This window comes from Ruditapes philippinarum, unplaced genomic scaffold (assembly GCF_026571515.1).
Source record: "Ruditapes philippinarum isolate M1 unplaced genomic scaffold, ASM2657151v2 ctg325_1_1_1_1, whole genome shotgun sequence".
Taxonomy (NCBI): Eukaryota; Metazoa; Mollusca; class Bivalvia; order Venerida; family Veneridae; genus Ruditapes; species Ruditapes philippinarum.
In genome coordinates this window covers 33034-49182 of record NW_026866329.1, presented here as the reverse complement: position 1 = coordinate 49182, position 16149 = coordinate 33034, and the positions used below count along the sequence as shown (strand labels likewise).

Below are 16149 nucleotides of genomic sequence, written 5' to 3'. Positions count from 1 at the left end.
CAGACTGTGCGGATGCATAGCCTGGTGGTCGCAAACCCATTATGTTGGTTTTGTCATGGCGCGGCTCAAATGTGCCTTAAATCAAACTGGTTTGTGTGACCTCTTTCTGCGAATAGTTGAGCTAAAATAAACTGTTTTTGATAAATAAAAATGATTGCATTTCTACGGCATAATGAGTCTTTAAACCATTTTTCAAAGGTTCTCTATGAGAATTTTGTGCTTAAAAAAAAACAAAAACATCATATACAATTTCTTCATCTGTTTTGGATTCGTGAAGTGGCTAAAGGGCATAAAGGTGAAATAAAAATACTTTACTTTTTTAATTGTCTTTATTGAAAGAAATCATGATTTTTTTATTTGATTTTTTTACTATTAACAGTTCTTCACCTCCATAAATGTCTCTCATTTTCCAAAATTTATACGAGATGTCTACCTCTTTTCAGAGTAACATGAATAAAACATTACAGGTAATTATAATTGTTTTACAGACCACACTTATATGTATAGGTAGATAGTATTTCTTGCACGCTTGTAATAAAGTGCAGACATTCCATGTAGTTGTGGTGTAATCCCTGGTTACATCTTACACAAAATCATACAGGTATCGCAGCACATCAAAGTTCACTGTCCTGTAAACAAAATAAATCAATTTATTAAGTTACAATATTATAATAAGCATACTTACATATTTGCCCTAGTTTAAATGTGCTTAAATAACTGATAATTGGGAAAAGATGAAGTCATACTTTACAAAATTGTCATTTGCCAAACTAAAGGACCAAGACAGCCCTGTTTCACTCACCAGACATAACCAGTTATTCAATATATAACAAAGATGGATCGTTTTTTGTTTTTTTGTTGTTTTTTTACAAAATCAAATATTTAAACTTTTCTTTTAAAATTGATGTCTTTATCAAAATATTCTGCAAAATTTCTGACAATATAAGAACCTTAACCAGGCATGAAATACTTATTTGCCAAAATGACTCTGCATAAGTTGTACTGTATGTCATTTTAATGATTCACTGTTTGTATGATACCTAATTTTAAATTGCCTAAATCTCCATACAAATCCTTTATATAACAAAACGGCATATCATCTTCAACAAAAATATCTAGGAAAATATGAGGATTCGCCTAGATTAAGGTTGACACTGTTTATAAACATATCATTATTTGCATTCATGACCATGTATGTATCTTATCATATTTGGTTAAATATGTTGTACACCTATAACATAATAATAACATGCACAAAGCAGAGATTTTGAAGCATAGATTTGTTATTGTTACCTTGCAATAGACTTGATAAAGTCAAGAGAGACGAGACATTTATATTTTGGTTGTTCTATCTGATCTTCACCCACAGCATGTCCAAGTAAATGAAGGCTTACCAATGATGTTACCTATAAGTGAACACAACTTTATAACAAACATATAAATTAATATCTTTGGTAAAAATAAATATTTGTTTTGTTGAACCATGTGATTTAGAAGAATGCACTTCCACGGAAGATAATCATAGACAGTTACTCTTCACTAAAATGCCATTGTACAAAACATCCCTCATATCAACATATATTTCACCATTAAAGTTTACCCATCATACGAAAAAATAAGAAAATTCTTTGAAATGATTAATTTTTTCTAAAACTGCAGAAAATGTCTTTAATTTAATAGAAAAGAGAAAAAATGTTATATAAATTATCAAACACTCTTTTTATGATCAAAAACAATGGCACTACTTTATAATGAAAATGATACATAAAAGTACCTGCATAAATATATTGGCAGTTGGAGTAACTCTTGCATCAACTATAGAGTAGAAAATTGCCATTAATCTATCCAGAGGGAATGGCTTCGGCCCCAACATATGGTTGCTGGTCTGTAATGATATAATATTCACATCATTGTGAATAAATCAGAAATAAGACAATAATTGTCAATGTTCAATACTATCAAGATCCAAATTTGATTAGGCTACTTCAATATTAAGTGTCTGTATGGTTTCAGACAAGAACATTTATGAAGATTGTCAACATTTAACTGGTCATATCATTGTATGCCTTGTATTCAAGAAACTTTTAGATAACCATTTAATGACATTAACAAAACTTTTGTAAAGGACTGCCATAGATCATTCCTGTGAAGTTTGGTCAAAATCTACTATTTGCTTCAGGAGTATAAACTTGTTTAAAGAAATTGTGAAGTACAAAAGACACAAGCCATACATCATCCTATCAAAAAAATCAACGTCTGAGCAGTTTGTGCAACTTATAAAAATTTTCATATAAAGAAAATCCTTGTCAAATTTCAACAACTTTGAACAAGTATGTTTACAAGTATAGTTTAATCCAATAAAGATGACTAACAATAGGCAAAGAAGAGCTTATTTTAGAAACTTTGTACCTTAACCATTTTAATATGTGTAATGGATATCCTACCCTTTCTGATTTTTTACTTTGTTGAGATTTTCTGCTCCCTTTTCCTGAATGCTTAGCAAAGAATTTCCTATCTGACTTAGCAGGATTATACGATGCTAAATAAGCTGCAATCAGCAAGTACTTTGAATAAAATGGAAGTTCTACATGAGATTTGTTCAACAGACCTGGAACAAAGAAGTATATCATTAGAAACAACGGATGCTTACCAACAAAATAGTTTCAAAGAATTCAACTCAATGTTTGCTTAGTAATAGTCCAGACAAAGATTACTGCTGAAAAAATATTACAAGGCATAACTGCTAAAATTCACTGTTGTACACTTCTCCTTGTAAGTCTGTTAATGAATTCAAGTTACTAGTTGCAGAGAAATAAAATGAATAAAAATTATAGCCTATTTAGCCTAATAAAAATCATTAAGGGGAAATAACTTTGTAAAATCATTGAACTAGATCATGTTAGATCAATTCCAGTAAAAAAAAGTAAACACACAAAAAATAATGCTGAAATATCATGAAAGGGGTATAATTTTGTGGAAAATCATTTAACAACCCCATGTAACTAACATGCACCCTTCCTCTTGGTAGTGAAGTTTTATGTGAAATTTTGTAAAATTTTAGTTTCTGGGTGCTGAGCAATAATCTGGACAAAATTTTTGGACAGAGAAATGGATGTTCCTACAATCGGGCAATTATGAGGCTACTGTTTCTCCCTTAATTCTTTTAGACAAATAAAATATTCACTTAATAACTAGCAACCAAGAAATCTTACTATTATCTATTACTATTACCTATACCATAGTAATACAATTACTCTATTACAAGTAGGTGAAAACAGACAAGAGTAAGAAGCAGCCACTGTACAATTATTCATATTGGGGAAGATAAAATATATAAAAATTTATTTCAAAAATTTGAAAATTTTATTGAAAAAAATTTTCCCTTTTAATCAAGAGCGGGGTTTTATGAAAATTTTTTAAACCCTGAAGGTCTTTAAAAAAAGCGTAAGGGTTGTTTAGCCAACTGTTAAAAAAAGGTTTGGGCATTGAAATTTTTTCACAATCCCCAAAAGGGCACTGGGCCGGCCTGTCAATAGGATTTTGTGATTTGTGGTTGTAGGAAAAAAATTTATTCAAGGATGCCTTCAGGAGCGTTTCCCTTGTATTTGGCACAGTTTACAGTCTGCCTCTAGTACATATTATTTTGGCATATGTAACTGATTTTTTACAGTGATCTGTGAGTTGTAAGTTTACAGAGTAAAAGGTTGACTACCGATCGCATAACAGACGGACAGTTGTACATAAAATAAGAATAATTGATATTTGACAAATGTAAAGGAAACATTTATTGATGTTGTTATAATTCTTCATTTTTACCTTATAATTATAAATAGACAATTACAAGAAACTATTACACACAAGAACAGTAGTAGTAGCTTCCGTATGTTTAGTCAAACAAAAACTGCAAGGTATTTTAGAGTATTTTTTTGTCTTATTGAAAGTATAATTTTAAGCACATGTTTATTTCTGGATCAATGTTTAACATACCTTGTAATGAAGCATTTTCTGAAGTCTCTAACTGATACTGGTAGTTTTCCCATTGACAACTAGATACTTCCCTCAGGTATAACGTTGACATTGCTTTCTTTAAATGTGGCTCTATATTTTTCCATAACTTCTTTGTATCAGTAATGGAAACTATAAAGAAAAGGGAGAAAACAAATATACAGTTCAACCCCGTTTATTCGAAGTGCCTGGGACTGAATATTTACTTCGAATAATCGATGGGTTCGAATAATCGAAATCGGAATAGTGTGATAGACGAAAACTACTCCACTTGGACCAATCATAGCAAAACTACCGTTTACAACACACTTACTTCCTGTACAATATAAAACTAATTCCCCTAGCTCTTCTTTGAAAACAAGAGAGTCATGATGATCCTTCAGTGCCATTACATTTAAACAACATATTTTTATTATGATTAAATCTAAATTGGCTTGAAAATAACATTCTGTTCTTGCAATATGCTGTATGTAGTAAATTTTCTAATTAGAATTACTTCCCCTTAGTCTAATAATATTGTTTGTATAAATATGGACAGATCAACAATAAAGAGAATTCACATTAATCTTAAATAGTACAAATGTATCACTTCTGAACCTTGTATAATGTCAGTTATAGCATATACTTTCACAACAACTGATAAAACATTATGTATCAAAATGTCATTATGAAAACCAAAAAGTAATTTGTATATTTTTTGTGCAAATCTAATGATGTAAAAAGGATTTTCTTTTGACTGTCTGAAAATAAAATGTTTGATTCTTGTTTGTTTGATTGGGGTTTGCATCACACTGACACAGTATAGGTCATATGACAACGCTCCAGATTACTGGTGGAGGAAGACCTTATGTGCCCTTCTCTGCATTGTTCAAGCACAGACTGGAACCGGAATAGAACCACCGACGTTCCGTAAGCTAGCAGGATAGCTTCCTCACATGAAAGAATCTAAAGTACTTGTTGGGATTTGAACCCACAGCAGTAAGGGGCAAGTGGTTGAAACCAACAACCTTAACCACTCGGTCAAGGGCGCCCCATGTTTGGTTCTAAAAAGTTCTAAACATTGTAAAATTACCTTCTCCTTTCTTTATTGGCTGTGTATAATGTTTGAAATTGAGTAGCACCTACAGTAAGAGAACACTTCAAATAATGTTTGCATCATGGTCATAATATAAAGGGACTGTTCAATTTAATAAAATAAGTAAAGGACCATCAAACAAAAATGAAAATCTGCCTAGAGAATCAGATTTTGTTTTAAATCTTACATTTTAAGAATTTGTGGCAATCTTGTTTAGCAATTTTAACAATTTTAAAGCTTATATACATTTTCAGATCTGGTGACAACCAAAAATATCTTAGCATTTTTGTAAAAGAACAGGATATAATGATCTTTCTTGCAGTGTTTCATCAAAATTAACATATCTAGCAGAAATAATCTACATTTTCATTACATGTGAACTCTGTAAAATAAGATAATACAATCAATTATTACTAAACACTTAAAGTAATTAAATCACATTTAGTGATAATAAATTCAAACAAAATTTTTGGTTTCAACTTAAACAAGCATTTATAACCTTCAACTTATTCTACTTATAAATTAAATAAATAGAGGATATTCAAGTTTTTTCTATAAATACATGATTTATTTTCATCGAGTGGTATGAAAATAAATATTTCATGAGTGGCGGTAGCCACGAGTGAAATATAGTAATTTTCATGCCACAAGATGAAAATAAATCATGTATTTATAGAAAAAACTTGAATTTTCTGTTTATTATATACATTTTTCTCTTTCTGGACTTTAAAATTTGAAAGACTTTCCCTTAACTTTTGAGTAATGGCAGAATTTAAAATAAAGTAGTCCGGCAGGTCACCAGTGAAAATACGGAAAATATGTTTCACTGCAGTGAAAAATAAATTTTTACAGTGAAAATACGGAAAATGAAAATACGCATTTTATTTCATCAATATTTCATTAAAAAATATATAATAAATATACATACCAGATGTTTAAGTTCTTTCAAATTTGTACAGGCATAATGGAAGATACTGAGGACAAGATTCGCATACATGTTGTAGAAACCAATAGGGTACTCTTCCGGACAATCAAGGCATAAAATCTCCACAAGCTCCTCTGAAATAGATCAAATAATAATTCAAGGACTTTCATAATGGTTACAAAAAAAATACTTTAAACAGTGTTGTGATTGCCTTACGATTCAATGCTAGAAAAGGTCATATTCATCAACACAGAAGAAGGTCATTCAGTCACAATGGCTATGGCCATTTTTCTAAACTGGGATACTTTGCTGTTTGAATTGGAGGCCAACAGTATGCTATGAAAATACTTAGATATTTGTCCATTTTCCTCTTTCTAATCTTTCTGAGTAAATTTAAACAACAAATGCTCTATAAAATATTTTACAAAGGATTACCTAGAATACCATATTCAGAGAAAGAGACCAAAGTCTTCTGTGGTAATTAAATAGAGACATATTCAGTTGTTGAGTTGCTATGAACTAAATCTTTAACATTAATGTCTTTCAAAGTTTGAGGTTTGTAAATGAAATAGTTCTTCATTTATCATGATTATAAATATCACTGATCTGATAAGCAGTCACATTTTCTTGTACCGAGGCAAGCATAAATGATTAACTAAGTTGTTACAAACCTTTACTATAATCAGGGAAGTTTATCACAAATGGCTCACAAAATCCAGTACCAAATCTGTACTTTTCCCAAACAATATCTGATACCATTATCACAAATACATTCAAGTCAGTCTGAAAAGAGTAAGAATATCTATTTATAGTAGCGACTTGTAAGCTAAATAAGCACACTGAGCACATGCAATATTATTTTGGCTCATTTTTTTATAGCCAATATTCGGTCATATTCCCCATGGAAAATAGTATATGTATTATTTTCCCAATCCACAGGAAAAAATTCCAACTGTACAAAATAGAATATTGAATAACAAATTCTAAAATCTTTAAAAAATAAGGACTTTTTCACTGTTATGATGCTTAAATGTTTGAAGATGCCAACCATTCATTTCATTCATTTAATCACTGCAAAATTTAAGTCATGCATTTTTCCCAATTCCATGGGTATGGTTCATGTTCCCAAAATCCTGGGGAAAAAAACCTGCAATATACCTGCTAAACACTATACACATACCCAATATGCACATTAAAAGCAAACCACTGGCAATTCATTTGCCTGCATGGATAACAAAAAGCTTATTTTGTGTGCCTATTTTTCTAATAATGTGCCTACTAATCTAGTCCTAGTCTTGTGCTAAGTTGGCTAAATCAGTACACACTTGCAAATATGTCTTTGTCCAGTCGTTACACTATGTACTCTCTTAACTGTATAATTGTCATTAAAAAATATTTTTTCCTTTTCTTTTCAAAATTGTCTACATGAACTTAATTCTTAAAATACAATTAAACATGTTAATCACCCTGTTTAAGAAACATGTTTATCACACACCCGTGCCGATTTTGCGACTCCGTAAATATGGTATTGCACGGCCGTGCATACATTTTGACGTGACGTCATTGGCGTTATACAAACATAGTGTAAAGACGCGCTAAATGTTAGCGTTATACTATAGGCGCGTCAATGAAAAATGACTCTTATTTCACTTTAAATGGTCTTTATTTTGGGTATGTGATAAATAGAATATTAAATTTGTGTAAGTTCATTACTGAATTTATTGCACTCGTTGAATAAAATAATATTATGCTCGCCAGAGGCTCGCATAATATAATTTTATTCAACTCGTGCAATAAATTCAGTATTGAACTTACACTCATTCAATATCCTCTATATGTATAATTTACATATGTAATGTATGTCCTGTATAATTATAGTTTGTATATATATAAATTTGTTAACAGTTTTTCGAATGCCTTGTTAATAAGTTGATGTGATAAATTATGTTATACTTTTCTCACAATTATGTTACTCTTTATCGCCATACATTGTCACAACCTATTGGCGATGAACATGTATATATGTTTGTGCCAAATAAAATGTTTGTTCTGTTCTAATCATGTCCCTAATTGTCTAGTTGTGTGCCTACTGGACTTACTTGGCTAGTCATTTTTACGTAAAGTAAAAACAGTATTGACTCTTAGTATCAAACACAACAACCATTTAATTAATTCTATTTCAGCTTTTTTCTACTTCTAACCTGTCATGTTTAGTATGTAGAACCTACCAGTTCTTGCAGTTTCAGAAAAGTTGGCAGAATATTTGGTTCCATGTCACGAAGAAACTCTGCTTTGTCAAACACCTGTAAAAATAATGATTTTTGATTATCATTTTCATTTTTTAATATAATTATCGCTGGTAAAATGTTCAAACTCAGTTTAATGCTGCTACACAAATTATTCCAGTTATATTCAAAAATATCAATGAAGAAAAACTATGGTTAACCAAATGCTACTTAAAGGAAGGTTATGCAATAAACATTTCTTTAGCATCAGTGAACCCAATTGACCTTACTCAAAAGAATTACAGGTAGTGCTAAGATGAAGTTGTTCTAAAGCATTGTTTCTATTTTTAGCTCCTTTTTTAGCTCAAATTTATTGCCTGTTTTTCAAGAAGCTATGATACAGATTGTCTGAAACAGGCTGAATGGCACATCTTGAAAATGCATACCAGGAAAAAACCTGGATTCATCAGTGTGTCTCATTTATTTATTTGTTTTTGTTTTAAATACCGATTTTAACACATCATTTTGGTCATATCTTGGCAGGTGATCCACCTAACCAGCTTTCCTGGATAACTAACCAGTAATTACCCATTTCTCGGCAAGTATTCCACATGATTTCTAAATCAGCAATGGCAGACAAATAACCATTGGATTCACTGTTTAAGATCAATTGTAAAACAGAAATGCACCTCTCCATGACAAAACCAACACTATGTGTTTGCGACCAGCATGGATCCAGACCAGCCTGCACATCCCCGCAGGCTTATCAGGATCCATGCTGTTTGCTATCAGTTTCTCTGCTTGTTATAGGGTTTGTAAGCGAACAGCATGGATCCTGATCAGACTGCACTGATGCGCAGGCAGGTCTGGATCCATGCTGGTAGCAAACGTATTACGTTGGTTTTGTCATGGCGCAGCTCAAATGTAGTCTTGTTCAAGGATTGAACCAGTGATCCATGAATTTAATCTGATGCTCTTCCTATTGAGGTAAGTCGGCTTGGAAGTTAAGAAATGTAATTAAAAGAAAATGTTTATAAACCACATTGCATAAATCATATCAAATTTGTCATACTTCTAAACCAGGACCACTTCTTGAAAAATATTATCCATAAAAATTTAATGGTCTTATGGCCCCAAACATGATCCCATGTGTAAACATCAGAAATCTTCATACATGTACCAGTAATTTAAATCCATAAGAATTAGTACAAAATTATCAAGTATGGCAGTTTAATAAGGATGTGCAAAGTGAAAGGTTCTTTTAAGTGGAAAAATAAAATTAAAATTTTTTTTTAGATACTCACAATATACAATGTTTCAGAATTTAGTCCAGTCACAATTTGCTTGAGATGACGTATAAAATCATTCATATTGTCACATTTGATAAGGTCAGCTGTTGCTGCCATCATATCAAAGTTACCAGCAATGTAGTTCAAGATATATTCATATAAAAAACGTTCATTGTAACACTCCACACAGTTCACAATAACGTGAGGTAGCTGCAAATACAGAAAACAACAACTAATAATACTAATAATAAAACTTACAATACAACTACTATTACTACTACTACTACTAATAATAAATTAATATGAATAAAGTCTTTATTTAAATGTTAATGTATATGTTTTAAGATTTACATACCTTCATAGTTTTCAGTAGTGTATTAAGAACAAGAGTCTTGCCTGTTGATGTATGGCCATAAATAAACAAGGATGGTACACTCATTTGATGAGGCTGCCAATAAAAATATTATGTATATCTTCATGTTGTATAAAAACTAATGTGTCTTGAGTTTTCATAACTAACAACTATTTTTCTTATTTCTTTTAGCCTTATTGTTGCATGTAGACATAATGTGCCTCTCTGCATAAGTATGCACATAAGTAGAACCATGACCTTCCATCAGCAACCTGGTGTTTACAACTTCCCCACATGAAATAATCTGAAGTCATTGACTAAAGCAGTGAGTGGCAATGTTTGATTGAAATTTGCAATTTCAACCACACTCCAAAGTCAAAGTACAAACAACAAATAAAGGATAATATCATATTGAATAAGTTTAAGTTCAATACTGAATTTATTGAATGAGTTGAATAAGATTATGCAAGCCTCTGGCGAGCATGGTATTATTGTATTCAATGAGTTCAATAAATCCAGTACTGAACTCACACCAAATTAATATTTTATTACTCACACAGCAAAAAAGTGTTATTTTTCACGGACGTGCCTAAAGTATAACACTAACATTTAGCGTGTCTTGATACTATGTTTGTTTAAGGCAAATGATGACACATCAAAATATATGTACGGTTGTGCATTACCATTTTTACGAAGTCACAAAAAGCGGCATGGGTATGTGATTAACACCATTTCTAAATATGATAAAAGGCACCTTAAAAATATGTTAATACAGTTTACATTACTGAAATTGTAGATTAAGGTAAGACAACAGACAGCAAACAACAATATTATGTGATAACAAAAGCTCACTTCAATGCACTGAAGTATGCTACAATTGATCAACAAGGAACAAATTTTTTTAAAACAGAATCAGGAATAAATCAGATCATAAAGAAAATTCTTAATTCTAAAGCGAGTTTAAAAGGTTAAATTTTAGTCTAAGAACTTTTAGCTAATGTAAGCTAGGTTACGTCAACCTTAAATTATCATATTTATACATTACCTTTCCAAATAAATCTTTTAAAACAGCAACCTGTTTCTGCCTACAATGTATAGCTTCCATGTTTTATTTCAAGTCTATAATTACACCTGAAAGTGAAAATATAGACATTTAGCATACTGAGCTATCACAGAATGATAATATGAGCCGCATCACGACAAAACCAACATAGTGCATTTGCGACCAGCATGGATCCAGACCAGCCTGCGCACCCGCGCAGTCTGATAAGGATCCATGCTGTTCGCTTACCAACTCTTTTACAAGTAGAGAAACTGATAGCGAACAGCATGGATCCTGATCAGACTGCGCGGATGTGCAGGCTGGTCTGGATCCATGCTGGTCGCAAACGCACTATGTTGGTTTTGTCGTGATGCTGCTCATATATGTAACAGGAGGAAACATCTGTATTTAATACATCATTCTGGTCTTTCTTCCCAGCAAGATTAATCATTGAACATTTAGCAAACATACTGTGACCTTGACAAAACATTCTGATTTTGTACATGTACATAAAACCACAAAAAAAAACTTTGATTTGCTATTTATTGTAGTGTATGTTATTAATTGTGACAAAAAGCTAAAATATCATTTATACAATTACAAAAGATATCATAATTATTAATATTTTATTATCCAGAGTTTTATTAACAAAATTAGATTTATCTGCCAATTGGTATCAATTGGTGGCCATGACTTACTAACCTAAGTATTTTGATACAACATATTTTCTTATTATCCAAGTATTCTGTGTTGAAGAAATTTAGATGATACATTGAAGTTAGTTTGATGTCAAAACATGTTCAACTGTTTTCTTTCTTAACGAGCATTTGTTGAGACTTTGTTACATACACAACATGTTTCTATTTATTAAAGGGACTCCACTGAGATTTTTTGACATGATGGGACTGAAAATATTTTTTCCAGATAAATGTACCATATGATGTAGGTTTAGACCACTGATCTTTGTGCAAAATTTCAGATCATTGGCGCACTTTGTTTTTCCAGGATAATTATTCAAATTGAAAAAAAAAAAAAAAATGAAAAGCGTTTAAACACTTTTCATCAAATTGGGCTAAGAAACGCATAAAATACGATTTTCTTCAAAGTATATTTCTTAACTATCTTTGCATATATTTCTGTTTAAAGTGCCCCAAGCTCATTTATGAAAGAAATTCAAATGTTTTGTTTTTAGGCTTTTAACCCTTTCCCCCATGAGCATATTGTGAAAAATGGCCATTTTCACTGAAAAGCCTTCACTTACAAGTTCAAACTACTATGAAACTATGAAAAATGCTTCAATACTAATCAAACTTGGCACAAATGTTGACTGGACCATTGCCTTTGTAACGACATGCTCAGTCTTAAATTTCCTGTTACCATGGCAACGAGGGGACATCTCAAAATTGCCAAAAATCACTATTTTGCCTCGATTTTTTCCATCAAAATTTATTTCAAAGTGCTGCAACTTCTCAAGGGATTGAGATAGAGTCAAAGGCTTTTCAGCTTTGGTTACACGTTCCCTTATGATCGACCTGGGGTCATTTTAAGCCTCTCACAAGTCCAAAATTTTCTTGGCAATGAGGGGGACTCCGCCCCGCTTCATACCCCCCCAAACAGAAGGGGGCACATCCCCCTTCTGGCAACCCCCTGATGTATCTTTTGGATGGGGAGTGGCGCCAAAAAAGTGCTCACTTTTTTTAGCAACAATTCTCAAACTAAAACATGTGTTTGGGGCCCAAATAGGACATTTTTTCACTATTTCAGGCCTAAAAAAAGGGGGGGGGGTCGAAAGTGCGTTATTTAGCGTATATATGAGGTAAAGGGTTAAACCTCAATGGAGTCCCTTCAAAATGTTTTTGCTGACAAAACTTCGCCAATAGGCGACATGCAATTTATTTTGAGGCTTAAAAAAGTTTGCCTATTTCTTTTTTAATCGACATTATGTCTGAGACATAAACTAGAAATGTGTCCATAGGACACAGGTGCCCCCACACTCCACCGATTTGTCAATCTTGTGTCTCTAGGTCAAATTTTTTTTTTGGCTACATATGTTTAAATTGAAAACTAAAAATTATTAAGTAAAGGGCAAATACTACAAATGCTGAATAAATCCACAAGAAAACCCCAAGGTGCATAAGTACACATGCTGACCAATATTCTTGTAAACTTTCAGGCCTACAGGTCAAATACTTTTTGAGTTACGTGCAACACAAGTTGAATATTGTAAATTTTTACTAAGTCAAGGGCAATAACTCTAAAAATATCCATACCAAAATCCCCAGGTGCACAACTACACATGCTGATCAACATTCTTGTATTCATGACTCTAGTCAAATACTTTTTGAGTTACGTGCCACACAAGTTGAAAATTGGAAATTTATAAATATCCACACGAAAATACCCAGTTGCACAACTACACATGCTGAGCAACATTCCTGTAAGGTTTCATGACTCTAGGTCAAATACTTTTTGAGTTACGTGCCACACAAGTTGAAAATTGGAAATTTTTACTAATTCAAGGGCAATAACTCTAAAATATCCATACAAAAATCCCTAGGTGCACAACTACACATGCTGATCAACATTCTTGTATTCATGACTCTAGGTCAAATACTTTTTGAGTTACGTGCCACACAAGTTGAAAATTGGAAATTTTTATTAATTCAAGGGCAATAACTCTAAAAATACTAAATAGATCCACACAAAAATACCCAGGTGCACAACTACACATGCTGATCAACATTCCTGTAAGGTTTCATGACTCTAGATCAATTACTTTTTGAGCTATATGCAACACAAAGAGAACAGATAGACGGACATTCCTACTGAGTCAACATCATGGGTTTTTTTCTTTAATCTCTAAAACCCCATAAGCAACGTATTTGCACCCCATAAGCAACCTTTTTCCCCAAAAGTACCGTCTGTAGGGAATGAACATGGATATTCACCCAATAACATCACTTGAGGTCGTACGGACATTCTAACAGGAGAGTAATAATATGGCTACTCTATTGTTCTCTCTATTGTTCTTTTTAGCCACACAAAAGAAAATAGCCACATAAAAGCATTACTGAATGAATGACATCAAAGAGAAAGAACATTTTCCTATTGTCCCTCTAGCCACATAATTACAGTCCTGTGAGTGCGGATGGACAGACAGACAAGGGTATATCGAAATGCACCCCACTATAAAAATTATCACTTATCAGCAACTCAAAATGGCCAAACAGTCTGTCATGTATATAATATTTCACTACTCGACTGTCTGGTTTATTTGTGTAATATGCATTGCTAAAAGTGTTTGCTAAAAACAGCGCGTGGATTAAATTATCGGGTTCTTACATGTAACTTATAAGACCATAACATATAATAGAAATTGATTTTCGAACGTCGACTGCCCTAAATTCGCCCCTGTCCTAGTCAACATCCTTACTTTATTTTTCAGAAAGTCTTTATTTATAACAATTAAATGTTCATTTAGGCAGTCACAATAATCCGAGGCTTTACCGAAATAGCCGAACAATTTTCATTGATTTGTGATTGTGCATTGATTGACAATTCAATAGGCCAAAGCTCCTTTTAAACATTGAATGCATTATAATTTGTTGGATACTTGTAACAAAATAAAAATATTTCTTCCCTTTTCATTGCTAGCTTTGAGCTGTTATGAGAACTACTTATTGTTGTTAGAATTGTCCGGAAGATATTGAATGTCAGCATTGTATTTCCTGATCTGCGATCAGAAAATACAAAAAGCTCTATTATTCCACGAGAATACGAGAAACCCCAAGAATACGAGAAATATGGATACAGTAAGCTCCATATGATCTTACAGATCATCTGTTACATCTTACAGATCATCTGTAACTTTTTTCTGTTACAACTATATTTTTGGACCGTTTCTTTGTCAAAATAAAATTTGTATTCACTTTAACATTCTTATTCACTTTTTTAATTGAAATAATAATGACTTTGTTATATCCCCGTACTGCCTCTTTCCGATCAGCTAACAGATTTTTCAACAATAACTGACAGTAAAATTATATTTAATAAAAATCTCTTTCAATTCTGCGAATATTATCATTTTAGCTAATAAATGCACCAACTTTTTTAAATTTTACCTGAATTATTATTATAAATCGAGGACAAATCATTACTGACCCATTTTCCTGTTCTTCAAAATTTCACAACCACTTTTCAATCAGTTAACAAAATATAAACTGTACCACATAAAAATTGTCATACAATGTTAAAATATGATCAGTTATGTATTGTGGAGAAATTTTGACATACTCAACTTCAGATAAATTGTAATAAACAATTTTAACCTAATTATAATGCCATTTTTCAATCTTGATATCTATTTGCAATGGTAAAGCTGTCGTAATTGGGGTATGGATGTACATTTCAATTTGCATAACAGAAAAAGCATGTTCTTGTGAAATTTTTAGGATCTTAGGGTCTATATGACCCCATTCTAGTGACTGCTTACTGAAAAGTTATCAAAGATAATGTTTTTCCTTGGTTAAGTGACTGTTACTATACTGATGTATTACCTTCCAATTAAGAACTGTATGGTAAAATATGTACATATTAAAATTACAACTTTTGAAGTGCAGTATACATTGTGACTTCATGATATTGAAACAGTTGTCCAACTTAATATCCATTTCTGCAGACTGACAAAAAACTGAGTCTGTATATCAATTATTTTTAGAAAATTATTGCGATTTGTAACTGTGTAAATAAAGGAATAGTGGAAAACACACTTTTTACATATTTTGAACTAAAATGCTAGCATTTTCTTTTTTTATCGCCTAAATTGACATTGCTGCTGATAAATTTAGTCAAGGGGAGTACAAGATGTGCTTACAGTTTGGTTACATGACAAAAAAGGTCAAAAATAAAAAATTTCTAGGGGTGATTGAAAAGTGGTTGTGATTGAAAACTGGCAGTGTGTGGATAAGACTTTGAAGTCTTATCTTACTTTGGAATATGTAATGGTACGAAACTTTTGGGAACAAAATCACTCGTTTTTCGCGGAATGTTTCAGATTTATTGAATCTTTTTTCGACGCCATTTCATTTGACCGTGATTACGCGTAGTGTTAATTTTTTGTTTTACCGTATTTTTATCAGACAAGTTATCGAGAAATCATGTGGATGTTGCTAACTTTCCAATATTTATATTTGTACACACCGCCTTTCCCCGTGCACAGGGGACCAGTCTAAGGGGA

The 16149-nt window shown here is 32.1% G+C and overlaps 1 protein-coding gene across 3 annotated transcripts; it reads right to left on the bottom strand.

Annotated features, from left to right (window-relative positions):
- Positions 1-310: 310 nt before the first annotated feature.
- LOC132732155 (origin recognition complex subunit 5-like) lies at positions 311-16139 on the bottom strand. Of its 3 annotated transcripts, none has more exons than XM_060718523.1 (13): positions 16113-16139; positions 10917-11002; positions 9875-9967; positions 9535-9729; positions 8234-8308; positions 6677-6788; positions 6009-6139; positions 5078-5126; positions 3988-4137; positions 2445-2608; positions 1775-1885; positions 1294-1406; positions 311-629 (listed from the first exon to the last, which is right to left on the bottom strand). In XM_060718523.1, exons 2-13 carry the CDS (start codon positions 10974-10976, stop codon positions 584-586), a joined length of 1299 nt encoding a protein of 432 aa, XP_060574506.1. In that variant the 5' UTR covers positions 10977-11002; positions 16113-16139; the 3' UTR covers positions 311-583. The 3 variants fall into 3 exon arrangements, with proteins under 3 accessions (XP_060574506.1, XP_060574504.1, XP_060574505.1); XM_060718521.1 differs by having other exon boundaries at positions 16038-16122; XM_060718522.1 differs by having other exon boundaries at positions 16087-16122.
- Positions 16140-16149: the final 10 nt, after the last annotated feature.